Below are 26,582 nucleotides of genomic sequence, written 5' to 3'. Positions count from 1 at the left end.
CAATAGCCTAGGATAGCCTCACATTGCTCCTCCTATCTCAGCCTCCCAGGTTCTGGGACTACAGGCTTAGGCTACCACAACTTCAGAATCCAATTCTTTATTTTATTTTTAGTTTTTCAAGGTAGGGTCTCACTCTAGCCCAGACTGACCTGGATTTCACTATGTAGTCTCAGGGTGGCCTTGAACTCATGGTGATTGCCCTACCTCTATGTCCCAAGTGCTGGGATTAAAGGCTGTACCACCACCCCAGCAGGATCCAATTCTTAAAAACAGTTCTACCTCCACAGAAGATTCTCACAGAAGTAACTGATTCTCATAACTAATTTCTGATTTGCCAATATGTTCTTCTGAAGGCAAGATTTAACACCCCCTAAAGGATCAAACCCAGGGCTTCTGTGCATGTTAGACACACACTTTGCCACTGAGCAGCACACTCAGCCTGTTGGTATTCCTGGTTAATGTATATTTAAAAGAATAACAACCAGGTGTGGTGGCACACACCTTTAATCCCAGCACTCAGGAGGCAGAGGTAGGAGGATTGCTGTGAGTACAAGGCCACTCTGAGACTACATAGTGAATTACAGGTCAGCCTGGGCTAGAATGAAACCCTACCTGGGGGCGGGGGAAGAAGAATACAAGCATTCCTGTGTATAAATTCTAGCAACTGAAAAAGCAGGAGGGAAGAATAAGAAAACAAATCACTAATACACAATTTTTCATTGTCACACTTTATTAAGGAAACTTCCCCATATGAAGTGAAGAGGTAGTTCAAAGTATGTCTAACATACAACAGATTTAAAACAGCCATATATGAGCTGAAATAAAATGTTTTGGGTTATTTGTTTAGGACAATATTTTAGAAGTGGTGACACTGGTCACTTTCTATTTATACATCTTCTAAAACAAAACCACACCTGATTTACCATAGAGCTACTTCAGTTTGGAGCTTGTTTTAAAAATTAAATAATAAATAAATATATTTGTTTAAAAAAAGCTATGGTAGAGGGTCCCCTCTTTTTAAATTTTCTTGGGAATCCATAAAATACAAATGCTGAGTAACTGAAATTGTTCCTTTGCTATGCCTACATTAGAAAGCCATCTCTCCCTATTAAACTTACTTGCTATGATCACTCTTGGCAATATAATCTAAGAAACATGTATAAGCCAGAGCCAAGTCCCACCAAAACAGAAGAACTGTCCAGCCAGGAAGTGGAGGCAGATGCAGTGTTCTGTACTTGCAAATTGAGAACTACTCATCTTAGTAACAGAAAACCATAAAGATGTTAATTTTAAGGGACTAAAGAAAACAAAACAGTTAGCTATATATATGATTCTTCATATGAAACCAATTTGAGACCTCGTGTTGCTGAGATCATGTGAAACTATAAGCTCCATGAAGGCAAGGACCATATCAGTCTTGCCTTCATATCCTCACTACCTATTAATATAGTGCCTGGAAATAGCATTTGTTCAATGCTTCCTGATATTGTGGAAATAGCTCAGTGGTTGAGAGCACATGCTAACATGAACAAGGCCTTGGTTTTGATCCCCAGCATTAAAAAGAAAAAATGTTTCCTGAATGTCTCAATAAATAGTTAGAAATAGCCTCAAACTAAACAGATTAGTCTTACTTTAAAGTAACTCATGCCTTTCAGTCTTCAAACTAGAAACAAAAATGGGACATGAATGTGAACAAAACACTCCAGCTTGAAATCTTCCTGTGAAAAACGATGTTGAGAAAATATGTTTAAAACAATGCTTGACATGATAGAATCTCAGTGTTGCATAGAACTGGTGCTCTTTGGCTGAATCATGTAAAACTTAGGAGGCTTCATTAACAGAATGAGTGATGTTGGGCACAGAGTACCTACTAGTCTTATCAAGTAAAATTTTAAATTACTTTAAATATTAGAAATTAAACCATAAATCTGATTCACATGTAAATAAATCAAGTGGTAACAATTTAACAACTCTCTCCTGATTATCTAAATTAAGAATAATTCTTTTTGTGTGTGTGTGTGTTTAAATTTATTTATTTGAGAGTGACAGACACAGAGAGAAAGACAGATAGAGGGAGAGAGAGAGAATGGGCGCGCCAGGGCTTCCAGCCTCTGCAAATGAACTCCAGACGCGTGTGCATCTGGCTAACGTGGGACCTGGGGAACCGAGCCTCGAACCGGGGTCCTTAGGCTTCACAGGCAAGCACTTAACCGCTAAGCCATCTCTCCAGCCCATTAAGACTAATTCTTATATTATTTGTCCACATACATTCATAGCTCAAAAATAGAATCAAAATCCCAGGAAATGAGCTGTTTTCCAAATCACATTTGCATCCTTCTCATGCTGTTCTAACCTATTTTTCTCTTCCTAATCAGTATGTGCAGACCAATCCAATTACTTGGAAAGAATGTTAAATTCATCTAACTAAACAGGAATTAACAGGGCCTAGGGATGTACCTATATGGTAGAGTGCTTGCCTATCCATGTGTGAGGCCCTGAGTTTGCTCCCAACACCACTAAAATGAGATAAATTTGTTTGTCTGAAGATAAGATATATATATTTTGTATATCTTATATGTATATGTGTATACACACACACACACACACACACACACACACAAACACACATACACACACACACATATTTTTCCAAGGTAGAGTCTCACTGTAACCCAGGCTGACCTAGAATTCACTATAGAGTCTCAGGGTGGTGTCAAACTCACAGAGATCCTCCTACCTCTGCCTCCCAATTGCTGGGATTAAAGGCATATGCCACCATGCCTTTTTTTTTTTTTTAAGTAGAGTCTTGCTCTAGCCTAGGATGACCTGGAATTAGCCCTGGGCTGGCCTTGAACTCAGTGATCCTCCCACCTCAGCCTCCTGAGTGCTAGGATTAAAGGCATGCACCACCATGCCCAGAAAAATTATTTATTTATTTATTTATTTATTTATTTATTTATTTATTTATTTATTTAGGCTTTCTTGAGACAGGGTCTCTAGCCCAAGCTGGCCTGGAACTCACAGTAATATTCCCGCCTCAGGCTCCTGAGTGCTGGGATTTCAAGTATAAGTAACCAAAATAAAATAAATTATAACAGATAACACAAGTGCTTCTGTGATATTTTGTTGACAAAACCTAGGCTATCTCAAAAAGCCAAAAGGATCACACTGAGGTGAAACCCTGACAGGGAACTTTTCCTCAAATGCATTTTAAATGCATCACCACTGAATAATTTCCAAGCTGAGGTATAATATAGTGGAAAAGAAGTCAAGGGAGGATAGCTGTGATTTTGAGGCCAGCCTCAGACTACAGTATGAGTTCCAGGTCAGCTTGGGCTAGAGCTAGACCCTACCTTGAAAAACCAAAACCAGAAAAAAGAACAAAACAAAACAAAACAAACAAAAACAAAACAAAACAAAAAAGAAAACTAAGGCTCAAAATTGCATTTCTGAAAAGTGCTTTAGAAAAAAGCAACTGTTTTGTTTTTACATCCTGTAAGTTCAACTATCAAAGGTAGCAAAAGTGGGACAGTGTGTCTTTAAGAGGGGTATCAATCTGATTGCTTTTCTACATTGTATTTAACTTCTTTCATCTATTTCAGAAATTAAGATACAGGAGGAAAGGAAAATTCAGAGATACTTATTGTGCACTGGACAAAATTGATGGCTAAACTCACCTTTCTGATGACTCAACTTTGATGCTTAGTTCACAGTCTCCAAAATAGTTCATTTCTATGGAGAACATTATTTTTATTTTGCTCATTTACATGTGCCAAAAGAATTCTGATTATAAAAGCATCAATAAGTTATACATTATAAGCAGCTGGCCTGTTGTTGGGTCATGTTACCTGCAAAACCGTCCATGTTACTACTGTCCTATTATTTATTATTGATTTTGCTCCTCATGGTGGCCCCTATTTTCTGGAGGTGTAGATGAAAATTGTACTTTGGTCGATGAGAATAAGTCCATGAAATAAATTTGGGTATGAATATGTTAAAAAGTACATAATAAACCAACATACTTTATAGCCAGCTCCAAGAAAAGTACAAATGGTAGGAAGCAGATTTGTTCACATAGACATGGATGAATTATCCATAGGCAAACAGAGGACTCTATCACATATTTAGGTCAACAGCAGTATCACCTTATGTCTCAACCTACATTATTATTATTAATTTGTTTTGCTAAAGAAAAATAATATTTACTTTTCTAAGCCTACAATCTACTAATCAAAAGTAGGTGAAGTTATTTGTTGGTTCCTTAAGAATGTGCCTGATAAAAAATAGTGTCAGTCTAAGACAAAAGGCAGTATCAGGTAGACAAATGGAATTCTTCCTTGGGAATGGGAACCAGACATCACAGGGTAAATAATGCAAAATAGAAAATGGGAGAGGACAAAAAAGAGAGAAAAACCACTCTACGTGGTAAGTTGCCTGGTTAAATAGTGTCTTCTCTCACCCACTGTGTGTGACCACCTACATGGAGGCTTTGGAAAAGAAACTATCAAAATCACTCCTAACAAGATTCACACTATTGCCACATTCTCAGTCAGTTCTAATTAAGAGCACTAGGTCTCTACTCAATTCACACAATTACTATCATTCCTTAAGTTCAAGACCGCTTGGGCCAGTTTACCTGCGTCCAGGACCTGTGTTGCATCAGGTTGTGGTTGACAACTTTTAGAGTCTGTGACTGTTGTACATGCAAAAGAATCAAAGTCCACTGTAAGGTCTTGCACATTTCTCTCATTGGCATTATCAAAACTGTTTTTGCCATGTAGCTGTTTAAGATGTTTCCTCAACACTGGCTTATGTGCAAAAACCATGTCACAATAGTTACACTTATGGGGTTTATCTCCACTGTGAAGGTTAAGATGATCCTGTAAGGAACACTTCTGAGAAAAGGTTTTCCCACAGATTTTACATTGGAAAGGTTTAATTCCAGCATGTACACGCATGTGTCGATGAAGGTTGCCTTTCTGAGTAAAAGTCTTGCCGCAGAGTAGACACATAAACAGTTTATGCATTTTTAAGTGGTTGGCATAGTTCTCCAGGTGACGAAATACCCTAGTACATTTGGGGCACTGGTGATGCCACTGTAAGCCTTTGTCTACACCTCGAATATTAGGCCCAAAGACATCTTTTGAGGTCATGATGATGTTATCACTGCCTGTATAAGAGAGTGCATAATTGTGTAGATGGTTTTGCTCTAGTTCACTTACTCTGTTTTCCACAGTTGAATTTATCAGGGAGTGCTGGGGCTCTGATGAATGTAAAGCAGTGGGTTCAGAAGAAATAAACTGGTTCTGATCTTTTTTACTTCTAACCTCTGATACATCCCCAATAGATTCTACCTTAACAATCTGGATATCACTGTCCTCCATATCCATACTGTCTTCAGATGGGTGAATACAAGGTGAGTCCTGCTTTGGAGAACCTCTGGTATCTCCCTGCTGTTCTTTTGATTGGGGAGAAGCACTTTGCGGTTCACATCCCTCTTTACTATCCATTGGTTGTTTTGGCTTTATAAACTTCCACAAGGCTTGTGTGCACCGTTCTACAATGTGGCTCATCTGAAGAAAACTCGCAGCAGTCAAATAATTTACCAGTTCCATCTCAGGGAATTCCAAAACACCACTATAACAGGATAAGAGCAATTGTCTCCCCACTTCAGAACTCTGTAATATGGAGATTTTCACCTCTCTGGAATCATTCAGTAAAAACTGGTCCCTTAAGAAGGGGGAACCTGCAGCAAACACAATTTTATGCCCCTGGACCTCAATATCATCTATGAGAACTGTAACATCACAAAATTTATTCTCTTCTCTTAATTTGTTCATTTTTTGTAACATTGAATCTCCATAATTTTCAAACTTGAAGTGAAGGAGATCTGATCTTTCAGACATTTTGGCAGACCTAAAGAACAGAAATGTGAAAAGGTTGAATTTCAGAAAATTCAAACAATTAAGAAATCTGGATTTACCTTCCAAATCCAAATGTGTTGTTGTATCTGTTTTGTATAGAGCTAAGAGAGAAACAAACCTACTATAACAGTTTTCAAAGGTTGTTAAAAAAATTATTCTTTGCCAAAATCAACTGCAAATTGCACTCCAATAGCAGTCATATATAAATGTAAACACTTGGTATTCACTCAACTTTTTAAGATTTTAATATCAGAATAGAGATTGAATTAGTCCTAGGGTATTCTTTCACTTCACAAATGAAAATTCTATCACAGTTCAAACTAAAACATCTCAACCTAACTAACATAACTTTCCTTTGCATGAAACATGAACTTGCTTTTTCAAAGACAAAACGCTTTTTCTTTGCATTTTAAAGAAACTCCAGGGCTGGAGAGATGGCTTAGTGGTTAAGGCGTTTGCCTACAAAGCCAAAGGACATCGATACGATTCCCCTTATGCCAGATGCACGAGGCGGCGCATGCATCTGGAGTTCATTTGCAGTGGCTGGAGGCCCTGGCACACCCACTCTCCCCCTCTCTCTTTCTCTCTGTCTCTGCCTCATTTTCTCTATCAAATGAATAAATAAATAAAATATATTTTTTAAAAAAGAAAAAGAAATTCCAAGTCACTGCTTGCTGTACTCATTCCTGGGCAAACCCTTTCCTGTTTAAACTGATGTGAATTTTTTCATATAACTTTTTTTTTATAAAAGAGACGTAAAGGGACAATGTTTGATCAGTGCTAAAGGCACAACACTACCAGATAAACTACTTTGTGGGGCATTAAGTAGGGGTAAAGAGAATCTACTTAATCCTGACTGGATTCTAGTCTTTCCTCTTTATCTCTACTTACCCATTTTTACTCATCATAGAACTACAAATCAGAACTGATTCCTAAGTGTTTTCCTCAGCTTTAAGCTTCAATTTTCTTGAACTCAACTCATATGGCATCTATTTAAAAAACAGTATTATGGGCTGAACAGATGGCTTGATGGTTAAGGTGCTCGTGGTGGTTTGTTTTGGGTGTCCCCCTTTGGCCTGTAAGCCAAAATAAACCTTTTTTTCCCAAAAGTAGCTCTGGGTTGGGTGGAAAAACCTGACTGTAACAGTAATGTTGGTACTGAGGAGTGGTGTCATTTGCTGAAAGACACTTGACTGTGTGGCTTTGGCCTTTTGGAGCTGAATTTCAAGAGGAATGTAGATGGATTTGAAACCTTGGCCTAAGAGATGCCTTGCAGTGCTGTAAGTATAGCTTGACGGACTATTCTGAATTGAAAGACCTGAATGCAGTAAGAATTACAGACTGTGAGGTTTGGCTTATGAGGGTGAGAAAGAGCTTTGCTTGGACTGGGCTAGAAGCAGCTTGTGTGAGAGGCTTGCTATTATGCCCATGTCCTGAGAACTTGTACAGGGTTGCTTTGTGTAGAAATGGATTGGTGTGAGCAGAGGGATATGGCACAGAAAGAAATCTTTGGGCTGAAACTTCTGCCTGTTCAGCTGCAATTGAGAGATTATAACCATTGAGATTGGGCCAGATTACCTGCTTTATTCCCCCCTGGATTAACAAATTGGCATCCTACTTGGTATTCTGGAGTATAAGAAATGTAGAAAAGAGAGTCATTGAGTTTTGGAAATGGCCATGGGCAGTGTGAAGCATGTTTGCTGGATGCCTGCATGGAAACCTGATGGAGCTGTAAGGATGGACCATGGATTGCAATGGAGACCCAGTGGAGATGCCTGGACCAAAAATGGCTGCTAAGTAAAGCGGGTGGCCCAGATGAAGTTTTCCAGGACTGTGAGTAGCCTTGCTGGAGAGGCGGAACTGGAACTCCAGAGACTTGTTGCTGGTTAGAATTACTGGACTTGGAGATTTGTCACTGAGTAGAGTTGTTGGACGTGGAGCTACAGAGTTTGATGTTCCCTCTGTTTAAATCTTGCATTGGTTGAATATTTCTTTGCTATGCCCAATGCCATCTTTTGCAGTATGAATGCTTATTTTGTGCCATTATGGGTTTTTTGGGGATTTTTGGTATTATGGCTTAGTTAAAAGATCTTATACCATGGGAATGTTTGGATACCATTGGGATTGATAAAAACTATGGAGACTTTTAAAGTTGGACTGAATGCATTGTATTTTATATCATGGATGGTTATCAGTTTATGTGGGCCAGGGGCAGAATGTGGTGGTTTGATCCAGGTGTCCTCCATAAACTTAGGTGTTCTGAATGTTAGTTTCCCAGCTGATGAAGATTTGGGCATTAAAGCCTCTTGGAGATAGAGTATTGTTGGAGGCGGGCTTATAGATACTATAGCCAGCGTCCCCTTACTAGTGTTTGGTACACTCTCCTGTTACTATTGTCTGCCTAATGTTAGCCAGGGGGTGATGTCCACCCCCTGTTCATGCCATCGTTTTACCTGCCATTAAGGAGCTTCCGCCTTGAGCCTATAAGCCAAAGTAAACCCATTTTTCCCAAAAGCTGCTCTTGGTTGGGTGATTTCTGCCAGGAATGTGAACCTGACTGCAGCAACGCTTGCCTGCAAAACCTAAGGACCCATGTTCAACTCCCTAGATCCCACATAAGCCAGATGTACAAAGTGGTGCATGCATCTAGAGTTCTACTACAGTGGCTAGAGGCCCTGGTTTGCCAATATTTTCTCTCTCTCTTTCTCTCACACAACACACCCCTTAAAAAGCCCACATAATATACATAATAGTATATCTACCCTCTGTCCAAATTCCTCCAGTTACTTCCCACTGTCTAGTGGATGAAGCTTAGCCTCTTGCCTGTAAGGTAGATAACTAAAACTAATAACAAAGGAAGTAATGACATAACAGTCAACCAAGGAAAAATTATCTTTACCCAAACTCTGAACAGTGCTAGGGACGTAGTTCAGCAGTGCAGCACTTGCACTCACTTGTGTGAGGCCCTGAGTTCAATCTATAGCACTCTTAAAAACAAATGAAAAACCCAATACTCATACTGGACTATTTATACAGTAATTCTTTTGGCAGAGATCTTCATGCTCTGATTCCATACTATCCAGACTGGCTTCTCATGTCTCTAAGAGGGAGATAAATGAGCCATATCAACATAATTCCAGTCAATAGCTTAGGTAAAAATAATTGGCATTTTCTGTAATATACTGGTCTGCTGTCATATCAGTAGTATACTAGATCGATCTTTGAGGAATAGTTCTATAGTCTCAGAACATTAGGAAATTCACCTTGAATTTTGTCCCTTCATTCAGAGTCACATGCACAACCAGCTTCTCTTATCTGCCTTGAGGTCCAAAATTCATAATCTTAATTTCTAAGACACTAACTTTATGACAGGCTCACAGAATATGGAGTCCAGGTATCACACTTATACCTCAGTGCCTGGTACATAATGACATTCTAAATAAATAGCCTAGGATTTATCACAACTGTTGCCTTAGTCTAGAACACTACATTCTAACCAGTTCTGGATTTTTTCCTCCTCTGACATGTCCTTGCCTGACTACTTAAGGGCATGGTACACACCTTTAATCCCAGGACTTGGGAGGCTGAGGTAGGAGGATTGCCATGAGTTTGATGCCAGCCTGGGCTAAAGACTGAGACACTATCTCAAAAAAGATACTAAGCCACATAGTTCCACCCAATGTCAATGAAAAAAATGATAACACAGGGGAGGAACTAGTATGGTATAGGTATGTTAACAACAATAATCACCAAGTATAAGCTTTTCTCCTGTATGACACTCTGGATATAAGGAAAATAAATCATCTCAATAAAGATTAGGAAATAGACTGAGAGAAGGTGTAGAGAAGCCAATGTGTTATTAGAAATTTCAATGAGTATCAAATCTGAAGGAATATATAGAACACATATGGAATATGTCAGTAATTTAAAACAGCCAAACTATATATGACCAACAGCCAGTTTTAGTAATTACAGTAGCTTAAAATATCATTCTGGAATTGAAACAGGGAATATTCCAATTTATAACTAGAAGTTATAGCTCAGTTGGTTATGCATTCACTAAAGCTGACCACGACAACTTCAGGCCAGTATTTTCCTACTCACACTCACAAATGAACATTTACTGTTTCTACCTAAAACAAGGCACACTCAGAATGCTTTAGGGATCCTCTAAAGCAAAGCTGGAGTCCACTCTACTTTACTTCCTACTGACTAGTTCTTAAGGAATTTATCAATAAGAGTAGTCAAGAAGGTAACTTATGAAGATCTGCACTTTGATCTGAATGCTATAGTTGAAGATTGTGAGCAAAGTTTATTCGGTTTCTCTTAGGAAGGTTTTTCTAATATGTATCAGCCCAAACTATCCCTTTGATAAACTCCTATTTCCAGGTCACAGTTTGGCTGCTAATTATTTCCTGACATTATCTTCTTTCTATAATAGACTATCAGTTATTTAAGGGCAAGGATCAACTGTTTATTATACTTTACACAGCTCATTAAGCAAAAATCAGCACAATAATGATGTTCCTCAATGTAATTATTATTTAATTATAACAGAGACGCTCTATACCATGACATCTTCCATTGTATACCCCAGAGAACTCTTTCTAGGGCATGTTGCCAAAACAGTTTAGAATATATATGTGTATATATATCCCTGTAAATACTTTTTTTTAACAAATATTTTATTTATTTGGGAAAGAAACAGAGTATGGCTGTGCCAGGGCCTCTTGCCACTACCAATGAATTCCAGTTACATGTGCTACTTTGTGCATCTGGCTTTACATGGGCAATAGACAATCAAACCCAAGCTGTCAGGCTTTGCAAACCAGCACCTTAAACCACTGAGCAATGTCCCCTGCCCTAAGTCTTATTTTTTTTTTCCCCAAAAAATAAATTAAGGAGGGAGGGGCGGGTTTTGAGGTAGAGTCTTGCTCCAGCCCAGGCTGATCTGGAGTTGACAATGTAGTCTCAGGGTGGTCGCTAACTCTCAGTGATCCTACGTCTGCCTACTGAGTGCTGACAAAAATAATTTTAAAAATATGTCTATTTATTGGCAAGCAGAGAAAGAGAGAGAGAGAGAGAGGTTGTGAGAGAGTAAGAAGGTGAGTAAGAAAATGAGAGTGTGTATGGGCATGCTAGGGCCTCTTGCCACTGACAATAAACTCTAGATGCATGTGCCACTTTATATATCTGGCTTTATGGGTGTACTGGAAAACAAAATCCAAGCCAGCTGGCTTTGGAAGCAAGTGCCTTTAAGTGTTGAGCCATCTCCTCAGGCCTCAAAAAAAATTTTTTAAAACAGGTAATTGGGGGCCAAAGAGATGGCTCAGCTGTTTCAGTGCTTGCCTGAAAAAAACTATAACAACCCAGGTGCAATTCTTCAGTGCCCACATAAAGCCAGATGCACAGGGTGGTACATGCATCTGAAGTTCTTTGCAGCAGCTGGATGCCCTGGTGCACCCATTGTCTCTCTTTTTCTTTCTCTCCTTGGAAATAAATGAATAAAATATGTTTTAAAAAACAAATAATTGTTCAATGGCAGTTCAATGCTTAGTATGTGTGAGGTTCTGGGTTTAATCTCAGCAACACATAAACACACACCTGAATCAATAAAAAATGTTATCAAACAAGCTTAATTTATTTACAAAAGTAGGAGAAATGACGGGCTGGAGAGATGGCTTAGTGGTTAAGATGCTTGCCCACGAAGCCTAAGGACCCATGTTTGATTTCCCAGGACCCATGTAAGCCAGATGCACAAGGCAGTGTGTGTGTCTGAAGTTCATTTGCAGTGGCTGGAGGCCCTGGTGCACCCATTTTCTCTATATGCCTCTTCCTCTGTCTCTCTTTCTTAAATAAGTAAATTAAAAAAAAAAAAAGGAAGAGACATGCTACCTAATCATTTCTGGGTCCATGTTATATTCTAAATATTGTATCAACTTCTTAAATTGACACATTTGATTCTAGAAATCACTACAGATAGGTTATTATTGTCCCTATGGAGAAACTCAAACTGAGAGAACCTAAAGAATTTGTCAAAACTAATAAAAGTCAGAAAATGTTAAATGTTAGATCTGATACTTGTGTTCAAAGCTACATGGTGCCTAAATGCATGTATAAAACAAGTAGGCAAGGTAAAGTTGAGCTTAATGACAATATTTAAACTTGGCAACTATTCATATTTTCTCTTACTGGGAATCATAATTTTAAGCCAAGAAAGCCTACTGGGCGGTACACTTCTGATTTGCAGTATTTTGTATAGTTTAGTTAGACTTCAGTAAAGGTTTACAGATAAAAAGTAAAACTTAAAACCAAAGTGATGTCAAGTACACAGGACTATAATGGTAATCCATTTATGTATTTACAGTCATATACAGATATTTCTGATACATTTTTTTGCCCTTACTTTTGGAATACTATCCTTTCTTACATACTTAAACATTAATTTTGACTTTTGTATATTCATCCTTATCTGTCGAAATTTAAGGTCATTTGTAAATATGAGAAAAAAGCATGAATATATTTTACTTCAGAATCTTGAACTAGTTACCTTCTAAGTATCATAGTAATTATGAGTGATATTGATAAAAAAGTTACTCACGTGGAATTGGGGAGATGGATCACCAATTAAAGGTGCTTGCTTACAAAAAGCATGGTGGCCTGGGTTCAGTTCCCCAGAACCCATGTAAAAGCCAGATGCACAAAGTGGACCATGTATCTAGAGTTCAGTTTTAGGAGGCCCTGGCATGTCCATACACACTCACTCTCAAACAAGAGATAAAATATTTATTTTTTTAATCAGGGCTGCAAAAATGGCTCAGCAATTAAGGGTGCTTACTTGTGAGGCCTCTTGGCCCAGATTCAATTCATGTCAGTACCTGCATAAAACCAGATGCACAAAATGGTGCATGAATGTGGAATTTGGTTACAGTGATGGCCCATGTGCCACTGGTGGACCCAATTCTCTTTCTCTCTCTCTGCATGCAAGTAAATAAAACATGTTTTGAAATTACTCATATAATTCTAGATTACACTAGAGCCCTGTATAGTGAAAGTAAAGAGCTAATCTAGTAAAACAAACTTGGTCACCACATTTTGTTGGTTGTCTCCTCTGAAAATTCTCAAATTCTTATTCTCATTGCTATGGATCAAGTCTTTATGATCTATTGTCCAGAGGAGTGAGGTTAAATTTAAATATTTCCAGTGACAAATGTATTATGAATACTGTCACTGAAGATTACTTTCTCTTTGTTTATATGTACACTTTTATAACTATTTTGCAACCAGAGATTTGAATTTCTGCATTCAAAAAGGCTAGATACTGGGTATTCTAGGTTGGATAATGTTCATGCTTATACTATGAACAGTGAGAAAATATCAAGCTATTTTTCTGAAATACCTCTAATAAATACTGGTAAGGGAAACTATTTGACTAGTTAATATACTACTGAACTTCATTCTACTCCATTTCCTCATTTACCTCCTAAAAGCACTCACAATTACTTAGAAATCTTACCTTTCACCAACATCATATGGCACTTTATCAAAAAGGTGGTATTATACACCAGGCTAGCCAGCCCATGAGCTTACCAGTAAGCGGCCTGTGTCTGCTGTCCATTTTACCATAGCAACACCAGGGTTGCAGATGCAAGCTATTGCATCAGGTTTATTTTGTTTTATTTTGTTTTCTGAGGTCAGGTCTCATGATAGCTCAGGCTGACCTGGAATTCACTATGTAGGCTCAAGGAGGCCTTGAACTCTCAGTGATTCTCCTACCTCTGTCTCACGAGTGCTAGGATTAAAGACGTGCACCACCACACCAGGCTTGCATTAGGTTTTATGTATGCTCTGAGATCCAAACTCAGGGCTTCATGCTTGCACCAGCACTTGACCTTCTGAGCCATCTCCTCTGACCTCCAGAAGACTTTTAATCATTGTAGGTGAAATTCCTTCTCATAACTGCCTATCACTTGTTACTCAGTTTAAAATAGCAATTCTATATACCTAGCCACAGAAAATACTGTTTTGAGCCTAACATAAACTATGCATAAAGTTACATATGTTGATAAAAATAGGTTTAACTCATTAATTTTCAAGTGTTGTACAATTATGGACAAGTAATTTAACTACTGATTGCAGGATTTTTTTGGTGTGTATAGTATGCATGGTATGCATGTGCATGTGCACACATGCTATATGTACACGTGTATGCAGTCATGTGTGTCACATGCTCAGGTATGCAGAGTTTACAGGAACACACTGGATGTCTCTTCTATCACTCTTCTACCTTATTTCCCTTGAGATAGGATTTCTGAGTGAGCCAGGAGCTGGCATCATTTTTCAGTTAGATAGGTTGGTCAGCAATCCCTAGTAATCATGTTGCTACCCTCCTCAGTGCTGAGGTTATAGGTATATGTAGCTATGCCTGACTTTAACATGAATTCTGGGGGTCAAACTAAGGTTCTTATGCTTGCACAGCTGGTCCAATTGCCTACTAAGACATCACTCAGCACTTTTTATATGTTTTACATTTATTTGTTTTTTGAGGTAGGATCTCATTCTAGCTCAGGCTAACCTGGAATTCACTATGTAGTTCCAGGCTTGCCTCAAAATCACAGTGATCCACCAACTTCTGGCTCCTCAGTGCTGGGATTAAAGGTGTGCGTCACCATGCCCAGGTAGCCCTTTTGCTTTGTTTATTTTTGTACAGATATATTCCTGAGGTTTCATGAAATTTCACAGAAAGTGTGTTCTGTCAGGCACAGTGGCACAATCCTTTAGCTCCAGCACTCGGGAGGCTGAGATAAAAAGATCACTGTGAGTTCAAGGCCAGCTTGGGGCTACAAAGTGAGCTCCAGGTCAGCCTGGACTAGAGTGTGACCCTGCCTCAAAAACAAAACAAAACAAAAAAAACCAAACCAAAACAAACAAACAAAAAACAAAAGTGCTTCCTTCAAACATCACAATTTGCTGCTAAACTCTTTCAAAGTGAATTTCTTCCTCAGTAAGTGTTGTCTGTGTCCTCACTGTTTCATTACTTTCCCTATGACAAGACTTCCTAAATTTCCACCCTCATTACCAAATTTAACCAAGATTAACCTCAACTTAAGCTACTGAAAATACCTGCTCCAGGCTCTTTCTCTAATCTCTTAAAATGCATGATGCTTATACTTTTACACTGTCTAAATCTCAGTAAATTGAAAATAAAAGCTTATGGTACCAGGTGTGGTGGCACACGCCTTTAATCCCAGCACTGGGAGGCAGAGGTAGGAGGATTGATAGAGTTTGAGGCCACCCTGAGACTCCATAGTGAATTCCAAGTCAGCCTGGACTAGAGTGAAAGCTTACCTCAAAAAAAACAAAAAAAAAAAAAAAAAAAAAAAGCTTATGGAGAGTAGCTGAGAAAACAGTGTATGTGGAAGCAAGGAAACCTTTAACTATGTAATTAACAGATCAAGACAAAAATGATGAGGGCCTAGATAGAAATAATAACTATATGCATGGAGAGACCAAAAAAAAAAAAAACAAAAAACCGATGACCTTAGTGACCAAAGTAGAGAATAAGAGAGAAAGGGTCAAGATGATTTCAGGATACTTGGTTGGAGTGGCAGGGTATCTTTGAGTGTCAATCAGTAACCTAGAGACCCAAGTTAACAAAGAGGGGGAAAGAACCTAACACAGAAAAAAAAGAAAAGGAAAAATTCAAGGAGGGGTGGAGAGATGGTTCAGTGGTTGAACAACCAGGGCTCAATTCCCCAGTACACATGTAAAACCAGATGCAGAAAGTGGCACATGTCTGGAATTTGTTTGCAGTGACTCAATCTCTCCCTCCTTGCAAATAAATAATTTTCTTTTTCTTTTTCTTTTTTTTTTTTAGGTTTTTCAAGGCAGGCTCTCACTCTGTTATGCCCAGATCACAAAATCTCCAAAGTCCACCAAGAGTCTGACATGTATGCAACAGCAAAGAGCTTTATTTGGGGCTTAAGCTGGGACTCTGGACTTCACCAAGGCAGTGGATAGGTACAAGAGTCGTGAGCAGCAGGGGGGCAGGTTTTTTTATAGGGATTTGAACAAAAAAGTAGGGCAAAGTAGGGTATGGTTACATGATTGGTTGATTTAAGCAGTAACTGCACTTGTTTTTTTCTGATAGGCTTAGGATACTGATGGGCAAAGCTGGTGGGCAGGGGCCTAGGGGGATTCCAAGCAGATTAGGTAACCTTTATTGTAACTGGTTATGTGTATTTGAAGAGCTTTAAACAATCTTATTTTAAGCAAACTTATCTATTACCACAGAAACTCATGGTGCAGACAATCTATTCCCCCTTATCAGGAAACTGAACTGGTCAGGAAGCAGAAACTTAGGCCTATTGATAATTCTGAGGCTTATTATGGCTTCCTGAGTCTTTCAACTCTAGTCCAGGCTGACCTGGAATTCACTATGTAGTCTCAGGAGGCCTTGAACTCATGGTGATCCTCTTACCCCTGCCTCACAAGTGCTGGAATTAAAGGGATATGCCACCACACCCGGTTAAATAAAATTTTTTTTTTTAAGAAAAAAATAGCTGAGTGTGGTGGCACACACCTTTAATCCCAGCACTCAAGAGTCAGAGGTAAGAGGATCACTGAGAGTTCGAGGCTGCCCTGAGACTCCATAGTGAATTCCAGGTCAGCCTGAGCCACAGTGAGGCCCTGCCTCAAAAAAAAAAACAAAAAATAAACTAAATAAATACACATAGAATAAACATAAATTCATTCTTTACTTTCTCAACCTTGGTCTCCTTCCAAGCTTTTCCATTTGCTATCTATAAACCTATCTTTTCTTCCTTTTTTTTTTTTTTTGGTTCTTCAAGGTAGGGTCTCACTCTAGCTCAGGCTGGCCTGAAATTCACTATGTAGTCTCAGGGTGGCCTCAAACTTGCAATGATTTTCCTGGTTCTGTCTGAGTGCTGGGATTAAAGGCATGCACTACCACAAGCAAGTAGCTTTCTTCTTCACCTTTTGTTTAAAATTAGTTTTATTTATTTATTTGACAGAAAGAGGGAGAGAGAAAGAGAAAATGGATGCATCAGGGCCTCCAGCCACTGAAAACAAACTCTACACGTGTGAGCCCCCTTGTGCATCTGGCTAACGTGGGTCCTGGGGATTCCAAGATGGGTCCTTTGGCTTTGTAGGCAAACACCTTAATGGCTAAGCCATCCCTCTAGCCCACTTCTTTTTTAAAAACTTTTTTTAATTGACAACTTTCATATATTTTAACTTTCTTGTCAACCAGTAATGGAGTTGCTATGGAATATTAAATCAGTTATCTTTTCAAAGTGCTTCAGATGGTGCATACTATATGGTTGTAAGCTTTGTTAATAAAAATATAGTGTTAATTTTCTTTGTGATATCCTTTGCATGACTTTTGCTCATTCCCACTGAACATCAAATCAGTTGAGGCCTTTAATATTTCATACATCATTACCTTATCACTCTACTACAAACAGGTTATTAATGTCTTTTTAGTAAAGAAATATATTCTCACCAGGCATAGTGGCACACACATTTAATCTCAGCCCTAGGGAGGCACAGGTAGGAGGATTGCCTTGAGTTCAAGGCCACTATGAGACTACATAGTGAATTCCAGGTCAGCCTGAGCTAGAGTGAGACCCTACCTTGAAAAAACAAAACAAAACAAAACAAAAAGTATCAGGTGTGGTGGTGCATACCTATAATACCAGCACTCAGGAGGCAGAAGTAAGAGGATCACCATGAGTTCAAGGCCTCCTTGAGACTATATAGTGAATTACAGGTCAGTGTGAGCTAGAGTGAGACCCTACCTAGAAAACAAAACAAAACAGAACAAAAACAAAAACAAAAACAAAAACAAAAACAAAGAAAGAAAGACATTCTCAGGGCTGGAGAAATGGATGGTTCAGCAGATAAAGGTGCTTGCTTGTAAGGTCTGATGACCCTCATTTGATTCCTCAGTGCCCATATAAGCTAGAGGTATAAAGTGGTACATGGGTCTGGAGTTCATTTGCAGTGGCAAGAGGCCATGGTGTGCCTATACTCTTTCTTCATGTTTGCAAATAAATGAATAAATATGTTTTTTTTTTAAATGAAAGAAATACATTCTCCCCAATTTCCTTAATTTCCAATTAGCTTTGCATCAACTTATCTAGTAACATCCCTTCAAAATAGCCTCCTTTTAACATCTGTGTAATATATGTTGCCTGTGTTTTTATACTTTATAACCTTTCTCCATTTCCACCAGTAGACAAGACTACAGGTAGCTCTAACTTATTTTTCTGCTTCATAATCGTTGTCACTCAAATTATCTTCTTTCTCAATGTCTCTACTTGATGCCAGCTGTTATTATGGCTTACACCCCTATGCTATTACTTTAAACATGTACCTGTAGCAACAAATGTTTAGGCTGATCTCATTTGTAATTCCAACTCTAGCTGGACAGCTCCATTAAATGTTAATTCTTCTAAAGAATTTATACTCTACATCAAAGATGCAGTTTTCTTCTTATTATCCTATCTCAATATACTTCAAAATGTCAAGTACCTAAAACTTAAGAATTAGATTTGATACTTCTTTCTCATTCAAACATGTAACTATGAAACACTGACAGCATTATGTGAAGCTGAACTTAATACTTGCTCACTAATCTACTTTTAATAACAATATCCTAAATCTATTTCAGATTTCATTGCATTTCATAGGGCTGATCCCAATACTTTTTAAAGATAATCTCCAATAAGAGTATGTAGATTTGGGCTGGAGAGATGTCATAGTAGTTAAGGCGCATGTCTACAAAGCCTAAGGACCCAGGTTCAATTCTCCAGGTCCCACATAGGCCAGATGCACATGGTTGTGCATGCATCTGGAGTAAATTTGCAGTGGCTAGAGGCCTTGGCATACCCATTCTCCCTCCCTCCCTCTTCCTGTCTCAAATAAATAAATAAATAAACAAAAAAACATTTTAAAAAAGAGTATGTAGATTTGAGCTAAAAGACTCCAGATTCAGCTAATTATTTTGGTGGAAAACCTATGGTTTTATTGTTTTTTATATTTTACTGCCTTTTTAAAAAAATATTTATTTATTTATTTATTTCAGAGCAACAGACACAGAAAGACAGATAGAGGGAGAGAGAGAGAGAATGGGCGAGTCAGGGCTTCCAGCCTCTGCAAAGGAACTCCAAACGCGTGCGCCCCCTTTTGCATCTGGCTAACGTGGGACCTGGGGAACCGAGCCTCGAACCGGGGTCCTTAGGCTTCACAGGCAAGTGCTTAACCGCTAAGCCATCTCTCCAGCCCGAAAACCTATGTTTTATGGGCTTTCTAAAGAACCAAATGACTATGCAGTATATTTGACAATATCAGTTTCCTACTCAAAACTCTTCAAAAAGCAATGCTCTCCTGTAGGATTAAACCTTTGACTGTGTGGCTCTCACTTTCCTTCCTAGTTTTTAAAAATTCCTTCCTATGCACTGAAACTCCCCACCCCTAATTCCTCCTTCTCAACAGCACTATAACTGTTTCTTTTGCCTGAAAACCTCTTACACACTTGATTCTCTTTAGAAGCTGCTTAGCAACTTTCCCTTGAGCAGTTCACATACCTAAGTGTTTATATGTCCCCCCACACCCACTAGCATCTATTTGTTTATATATGGCTCTCAAACTTGACCCTGAACAACTGGAACGATATTTGACGATTTTCTAGTGCTTGGCATAGCGTCAAGAATACAAAAGGTGCTGTGGCCAATGACTGCATAGGAGGAAACTCCATCAAAACCAGGCACATAACATTCTCGCGAGTTAGCTTTGAAGGCCTAGCTACCACTCCTGGCCTCAACTCCTGGCACTTCTTACAAGATGCCTAAGTCTGGCGTCCTGGCCAGCAGCTGGAAACTCGGTTGGGGTCTCAGGAGGCGGTCCCAGGGGCATCCTTAGGCTCCCCACTCCAGACACAAGGAAGGGAAAGGGGCGGGGCGCAACGTGGGCCGGTCCAAGGCTCAAGTCTCTCGGGGCCTAAGCCAACTTCTCTGCTCCTATCCCAGTGCAGGTCCCAGCCGATCCAGGACCCTAGGGGGCTCCATTTTGAAAGACCCCGCACCCCAGCCCGGCGCTCCAGTCACCTCCCAACTTACAGACCCGGGGAAAGGCCGCCGTCAGGATCCGGCACCTCCAGGAGCTCCTGCCCCTCGGGGCTCCGGGAAGGGGGAGGGGCAGGGAACCTGAGCCAAAGGGGGACCCAACGGAACCGGAAGGGCAGCCCTGGCCGGACAAAGACAACTTCCAGGTCCCATGGTCATCTCCACCAATCAGAATGCTCGAAGTACGGACGGTGCCCCGAGAGGGACTTTCCGCGTTGTGGGCGGGGCGCGGCCAAGTGCCTGGTACTTTTGCAGCTGGCGTCTCTGCTGACCATCCCCAGGTCCTGTGTCCTTAGGTCAGAGGCTCACGGGGACCCGCTGATCCAGCTGCTTTCTCGAAGGCTGTTGTCTAGCTGGTCTTCCACCGTCTGTGGCCTACATGGGCCTGAAGGACCCCTCTGCGCTTAAGCCGTGGTAAGTCCCACCCGCCTAGGGATGTGGACTCGACGCGTGGGAGCACAGGATGGAGAAAACGCTTTATTCTTCTCTCTTGGAAGTTGATGTTTTCTTAGGGACCTTTTATTTTCTTATTTTTTAAAAAGTATTCCTAGGCCAATCTCTTGTATTCCCTTAGTTTGTTACCTACAATGTGCAGACTACTTGCAAATTTTTCCTCCAGCCCGATACTACTTTTGAGCTCCAAAGCCTACTTCTTCGCGGAGCCTCTAACTGGCTGTCCATTGGCAACATGCCTTTTCATTTTCTCAAGTGTATCTGTAGACTTGCTCAGCACTAGTCTTGTGTTGATGAAATGAATCATCCACTGTTCCCAACTAGAACATTTGAGTGCCATTCTAGAACTATTTTCCTTGCCAACCCACTTCTTTACTATTTCTTTCCATTTTCACCTTTTTAGGGGGACTTTTATTGTACAGAACATATGAGATATTTTAATCATTTGCTATTTTTTTTTTCTGGTTTTTCTAGGTAGGGTCTCACTCTAGCCCAGGCTGACCTGGAATTTACTATGTAGTCTCAAGATGGCCTCGAACTCATGGCGATCCTCCTACCTCTGCCTCCCGAGTGCTGGAATTAAGGCGTGCACCACCACGCCTGGCCTTCATTTGCTAAGTTTTTACTGCAGCCGCCGCAACTGCAGTCACAATGTTCTGCAACCATTACTAGCTATATACAGCTTTATTTTCTTTTATTCTTTTGGGGAACATATTTGTTGCAAAGACTGTCCTTTCTCCTATTGAATAGAATCGGCACCCTTGTTGAAAATCAGTTGGCCAACTGTATTTCTTCCTGGTATGTCTACTATAAAGGGATCTATAAGTGAAATAGATGTCCACATGCCACTACCCTACCTGGTGTGTGTGTGTTTGTTTTAAGTCAGGTGTCACTAGCCCAGACTTCGTTCAGGCTGGCCTCAAACACATGATGACCCTCCTACCTCAGGATTAGAGACCTGTGCCACTATGCCCACCTCCATATTGTTTTAGTTACTGTAGTTTTGTAGTGTTTTGCAGTTGCAAAGTGAGAGTGCTCCAACTTTATTCTCTTTCATGATCATCTTGGCTATTTGGAGATTTTTGCACTTCCATTTGAATGAAGTACTGAGGATTAAACCTAGGGCCTTCCACATGCTAGGCAAGCATCTACCCTTGAGGTACATTCCAGCCCTACTTCCATAAGAATTTGGGGATTGACTTTTTCATTTCTTGGGAAAGGCTTTTGGAATAGAGGTTTTATGGAATCTGTAGGTTGCTTTGCATAGTATGACACCTTTTAAAAAATATTCATTTATTTATGAGAGATAGAGGCAGATAGATAGAATGGGTGCACCAGGGCCTCTAGCCTTTGCAGACAAACTCCAGACACATGCACCACCTTTGGCATCTGGCTTATGTGAGTACTGGGGAACCAAATGTGGGTCTTTAAGTTTTGTAGGCAAGCACCTTAACCTTAAACCATCTCTCCTGTCCAATTATATTGGTTTTTTTGTTTGTTTTTTCGAGGTAGGGTTTCACTCTAGCTCAGGCTATATTCTCTGGGTGGTCTTGAACTCATGGCGATCCTGCTACCTCTGCCTCCCGAGTACTGGGATTAAAGTCGTGCACCACCATACCCTGCTTTCATTGGCAGTTTTTATGAAATGTATTTTGATTATGATGACCTCCTTTTATTTCCATATTATCTTCCTCTTTCTGCCTTCTTTCTCCCAGCTAGTCCCTCTTCTGTATTGACGTGTTTGTGTGTGTGTGTTTTGTATGTCCCACCGTGTTTTATTAAGGTTTCTTGTATTAGCATGAATGGGAGATTATTTAACTGAGCATATACAACAAGCCCATGACTATAGCACTGATGTAGATATTTCTGTGGGGAAAGTTTTTATCTTCAACCACTGAGTATGTTTTTCACAGTTTCATAAATACATTTACCATGGTGAAGAATTTTCTCTTTTCCTTCTTACCTGAGGCATGTTACCATGAAAAGGTGTTGGATTCTTTCATATACCTTTTCTGAATCAATTGAGATGACCATGTGGCTCACACTTTTGTCCTATTGATGCTTACAATGATTTTATTGAGCAGGGCATAGTGGTACATGCCTTTAAAAAGGAAGATTTTATTTTTATTTATTTATTTGAGACAGAGACAGAGACGAGAGAGAGAGAAAATGAAGGGCATGCCAGGGCCTCTAGCCACTGCAAATGAACTCCAGATGCATGTGCCACCATGTGCATCTCACTTATGGGGTACCTGGAGAATTGAACCTGGGTCCTTATGCTTTGCAGACATGTGCCTTAACCACTAAGCCATCTCTCCAGCCCACATCAATTTTTTTTTAAAGATTTTATTTTTATTTATTTATTGGATATTGGAGATAGGAGAGAGAGAGAGTGGCACACCAGGGCCTCTAGCCACTGCAAACAAACTGCAGACACATGCACCACCATGTGCATCTGTCTTACTTGGGACTGGAGAATCAAACCAGGGTCCTTAGGCTTCACAGGCATGTGCCTTACCCGCTAAGCCATCTCTCTAGCTCCCATGTTGATTTTATTGAATCTCCTTTATATTCTTGTGCTGGATCCTACTTGGTCATGGTTAAAAATTCTTCTAATAGTTTTTGGATTTTGTTTATATTTTATTGTTTATCTTGCACTTATATTCATAAATAATATTGGTATCTAATTTTAGTTACTTAGAATGCATTTATCTGGCTTTGATATTAGGGTAATGTTAATTGCACAGAGTGTGTTAGGAAGCATTCTCTCCTCATCAGTTGTTGCAAAAGTTTCAGAAGCACTGTAAATTCTTCCATAAGTATGTAGCATTCAGTGATAAGACCATCTGATATAAGACTTTGTAAGGAAGTTTTGTTTAATGCATCAGTATCTTTACTTGTTATAGGGCTGTTGAGATTTTCTTTTTCTTTTCTTTTTGAAGCAATTTAGATAACTCATATTTAAAGAAATTGTCCTTTGTTTCTAGGCTGATTTTTTTTGGTATGTATTTGTTCGCCATAGATTCATATTTGTATAACACTGTAATGCTTATGGTAGTATCTCCATTAGATTTTGGTTATTTGTGTAGTTGCTTTTTTTTTTTCATTAGTCTAGTTTAGTGTCTTTTCCGAACCAGCTTTTTATTTTGTCTTGTTTTCAACCTCAAACTCTGCTTTAATCTGTATTATTTCCATTTTTGTGTTATCTTTCAATGCCTTTCTCTTTCTGGGTCCTAAGGGCATTTGGTTTTTTTGTTTGTTTGTTTGTTTGTTTTTTCCTTTTTTTAAAACAGGTTTTCATGTAATTCAGAGTTGCCTCTACCATGCTGTGTAGCTGAACCTGACCTTGAATTCATGGTCCTCTTGCCTCATGTACTGGGCTAACAGCTGTACCACCATGGCCAGCTCTGAAATCCTTTTCACCTATGGGCATTAACAATTGCAAATTTTTCTGTGATCATTATTTTAATTCCATCTCATATGCTTTTTTTTTTTTTTCGGACATAGGGTCTTACTGTAGCTCAGGCTGACCTGGAATTCACTATGTAGTCTCAGAGTGGCCTCGAACTAAAGGCGATCCTTCTCCCTCTGCTTCTGCAGTGCTGGGACTAAAGGCATGCGCCATCACACCCAGCTTTCATATGCTGTGTTATATTTATTTGTTTCTCAGTAGTTCATGATTTCCCTTTGGGCTTCTTCTCTGACACATTGGTTGCTTAGTTTCCACTTTTTTTTTAATTTTTCAGTTTTCTTTGTTGATTTCTACCTTCATCCTATTATGCTGAGAGGAGGTATTTTGTATGGTATCTAGCTTATAAAGTCTGTTGAGACTTGTTTTGTGGGTTAACAAATGTTCTATCCTGGGAAATGTTGCATATGGTATCTAGCTTGAAAAGTCTATTGAGACTTGCTTTGTGTCCTTGAGAATGTTTCATGTGTTCTTGATAAGAGTGCATGTTGTGCTGCTGTTATGTGCAATGTTCTGTGTGTGTCTGTAAGGTTGAGACAGTTTCTTGTCCTGTTCTGTTCTCCTACATTACTTACATAGCTGTTCTACCAACTGTTGAACATAGAATATTGTAGTCTTCAAGTATTGTAAGAACTGTTTACTCCTTTTAATTTTTGTATTTTGGGAAATGGGGCTTATTTTGGCTCATGGCTACAGAGGTTTCAGCCCATTACGGCAGGGAAGATGTGACAGAGCCAAGCAGCTCCCATTGGCATCCAGAAAGCAGAGGAGCTTTATCTTTAATCATTTATGTTTTTCAATGCTGTGGATTGATTCCCGGGGTCTTGTGTATGTTATACCTTCAGTCCCTGAATTACTGATTGCTTCTTTTGACCACCTGGGTGTGTGTATAACTTCACTCTGATATGATTTTCCGGAGTTTTAAAGGAAGAGGATCTCTTTTCTTTCCCTCTTCCACTATTTGGAAGTAGGCCATTTCAGGAGTAGGATACTTAAAAGCAGCTCTTTCTATGGAGGAAATTATTATTTGTGTTTTCTTCTAAGCAGTGTCTCAGTCTAGCCCAGGCTGTGGAAATCACTGTAGTTCAAGCTAGCTCGAACTTACTGGGATCCTTCTACCTCAGCCTCCCAAGTGCTGGGGTTAAAGGCATGTACTACCATTGCCAACTATTGAGGAAATTAGAAAGCTACTGCACATAATCAGAGAGGGTATAGGCCCAGAAAAGACCCAAAAAGATCTTAAGCTTTTATTTTGGTTTATCTTATCCTCAATTACAGTAAGAAGTAAAATGCCAATAACAACAACAACAAAAACCCTCAAATCAAGGTAAGTGGTGGATTTTGATTTTATAATCACCTCACATGCTTCAAATGTTTAATTTCCAACAATAGCAAAACCCACAAAGTATGCAAAAGAACAAGAAAGTATGGTCCCATTTAAAAGAATTAAATAAGTCAACAGAACCTGCCCCAAGGAAGGTTAAATGTCTGAATAGACAAAAATTTAATTTTCTTCTTCTTTTTTTTTTTTTTTTGTAGTGGTGGAAGTTAAACCTAGACTCTCATTCATTTCAGGAAAATGTGCTATCACTGAACCACATCTGAAAAAGAATTTGAAACGTGTTTTATTGTTTTGTTGATTGGAAGAACCAAAAGAAGAGTAAACAAAGTCACAAAAATTATAATCAAAATGAAAATATCATTAAAGAGCTAGAAATTATGATAAGCAACCAAACTGAAATTTAGCAGTGGAAAAGTACATGTGGCTCATGGCTACAGGGAGTTCAGCCCATTACGGCAGGGAAGATGTGACAGAGCCAAGCAGCTCCCTCTGGCAGCCAGAAAGCAGAGGAGCTTTATGAAATGAAAAGTTAATTGACCAGAGGACTTCAACAGCAGATTTGAAGAGCTGGGGATGTTCCTCAGTTGGTAGAGTGCTTACCTAGCATGAGCAAAGCCCTGGGTTCAGTCCTCAGTGTTGCATACAAACAGATACAGTAGTGCTCTTCTGTGATCCCTGCACTTAAGAGGTGGAGGTAGAGGATCAGAAGTTCAGGGTCATCTTCAGCTGTGCTGTGAATTAGAGGCCAGTTTAGGTTACCTGAGATTAGGCAAATGTGAAAAAGTATCCCTAAAATTAAAGTATTTTGGGGGTTTCAAACTCATTTTTTTATTCCACCTTATTTTAAGCTTCCTAATCTCAGCCTCCAAACTCTTATTTGCCACCTATTTTGCCCAAGTTAGTCTTACCAGTTTTACCATTTAAAAAAATCAAAATCTATTTTGTCACTGTCCATAAAAATGTAAGGGTACCCTTGTGTCTATAGGCTGAACTTTAGTTTCCCAATTTTAGGATTCAAAGATCTTCCTCATCTGGCTCTTGCCTACTGCACTGATTATTTAATACCAGTCCCTAATTCTTCACCTACACAGCAGCCATGTTTCTAAAGCCACGTTAGTGAAAAATGATTATATTTGAAAACCAAAATTTAGTTTTCTTTTTAAATGCGATCAGCTATTACATGGCTTTGGTAGGCATTGAAATAGACTATATGCAGTGTGTTTTTAAAAAAGGACTTGGTAAAAATA

General features: G+C 39.3%; 2 protein-coding genes across 3 annotated transcripts in view; one reads left to right on the top strand and one right to left on the bottom strand.

The window, feature by feature from the left end:
- Nucleotides 1-2,997: 2,997 nt before the first annotated feature.
- On the bottom strand, nt 2,998-20,214 carry Zbtb26 (zinc finger and BTB domain containing 26). Of its 2 annotated transcripts, none has more exons than XM_004662782.3 (2): nt 20,066-20,214; nt 2,998-5,916 (listed from the first exon to the last, which is right to left on the bottom strand). In XM_004662782.3, the coding sequence occupies exon 2, from the start codon at nt 5,904-5,906 to the stop codon at nt 4,581-4,583; it is 1,326 nt and encodes a 441-aa protein (XP_004662839.2). In that variant the 5' UTR covers nt 5,907-5,916; nt 20,066-20,214; the 3' UTR covers nt 2,998-4,580. The 2 variants fall into 2 exon arrangements, with proteins under 2 accessions (XP_004662839.2, XP_012805181.2); XM_012949727.2 differs by having other exon boundaries at nt 20,070-20,164.
- Nucleotides 20,215-20,275: 61 nt separating this feature from the next.
- Nucleotides 20,276-26,582, top strand: part of Rabgap1 (RAB GTPase activating protein 1) — a 180,840-nt gene continuing 174,533 nt past the window's right edge. The window contains exon 1 of the mRNA XM_004662784.2: nt 20,276-20,485. The gene's annotated coding sequence lies outside the window, so the exon portion shown is untranslated. The remainder of the gene's footprint in view (nt 20,486-26,582) is intronic.

This window comes from Jaculus jaculus, chromosome 1, assembly GCF_020740685.1.
Source record: "Jaculus jaculus isolate mJacJac1 chromosome 1, mJacJac1.mat.Y.cur, whole genome shotgun sequence".
NCBI lineage: Eukaryota > Metazoa > Chordata > Mammalia > Rodentia > Dipodidae > Jaculus > Jaculus jaculus.
The sequence above is the reverse complement of the archived record's forward strand: the minus strand, read 5'-3'. Positions and strand labels throughout refer to the sequence as shown.

Excerpts from the sequence above, each read along its gene's own strand:
- Zbtb26 (XM_004662782.3), bottom strand. The coding sequence starts at position 5,906 with ATGTCTGAAAGATCAGATCTCCTTCACTTCAAGTTTGAAAATTATGGA.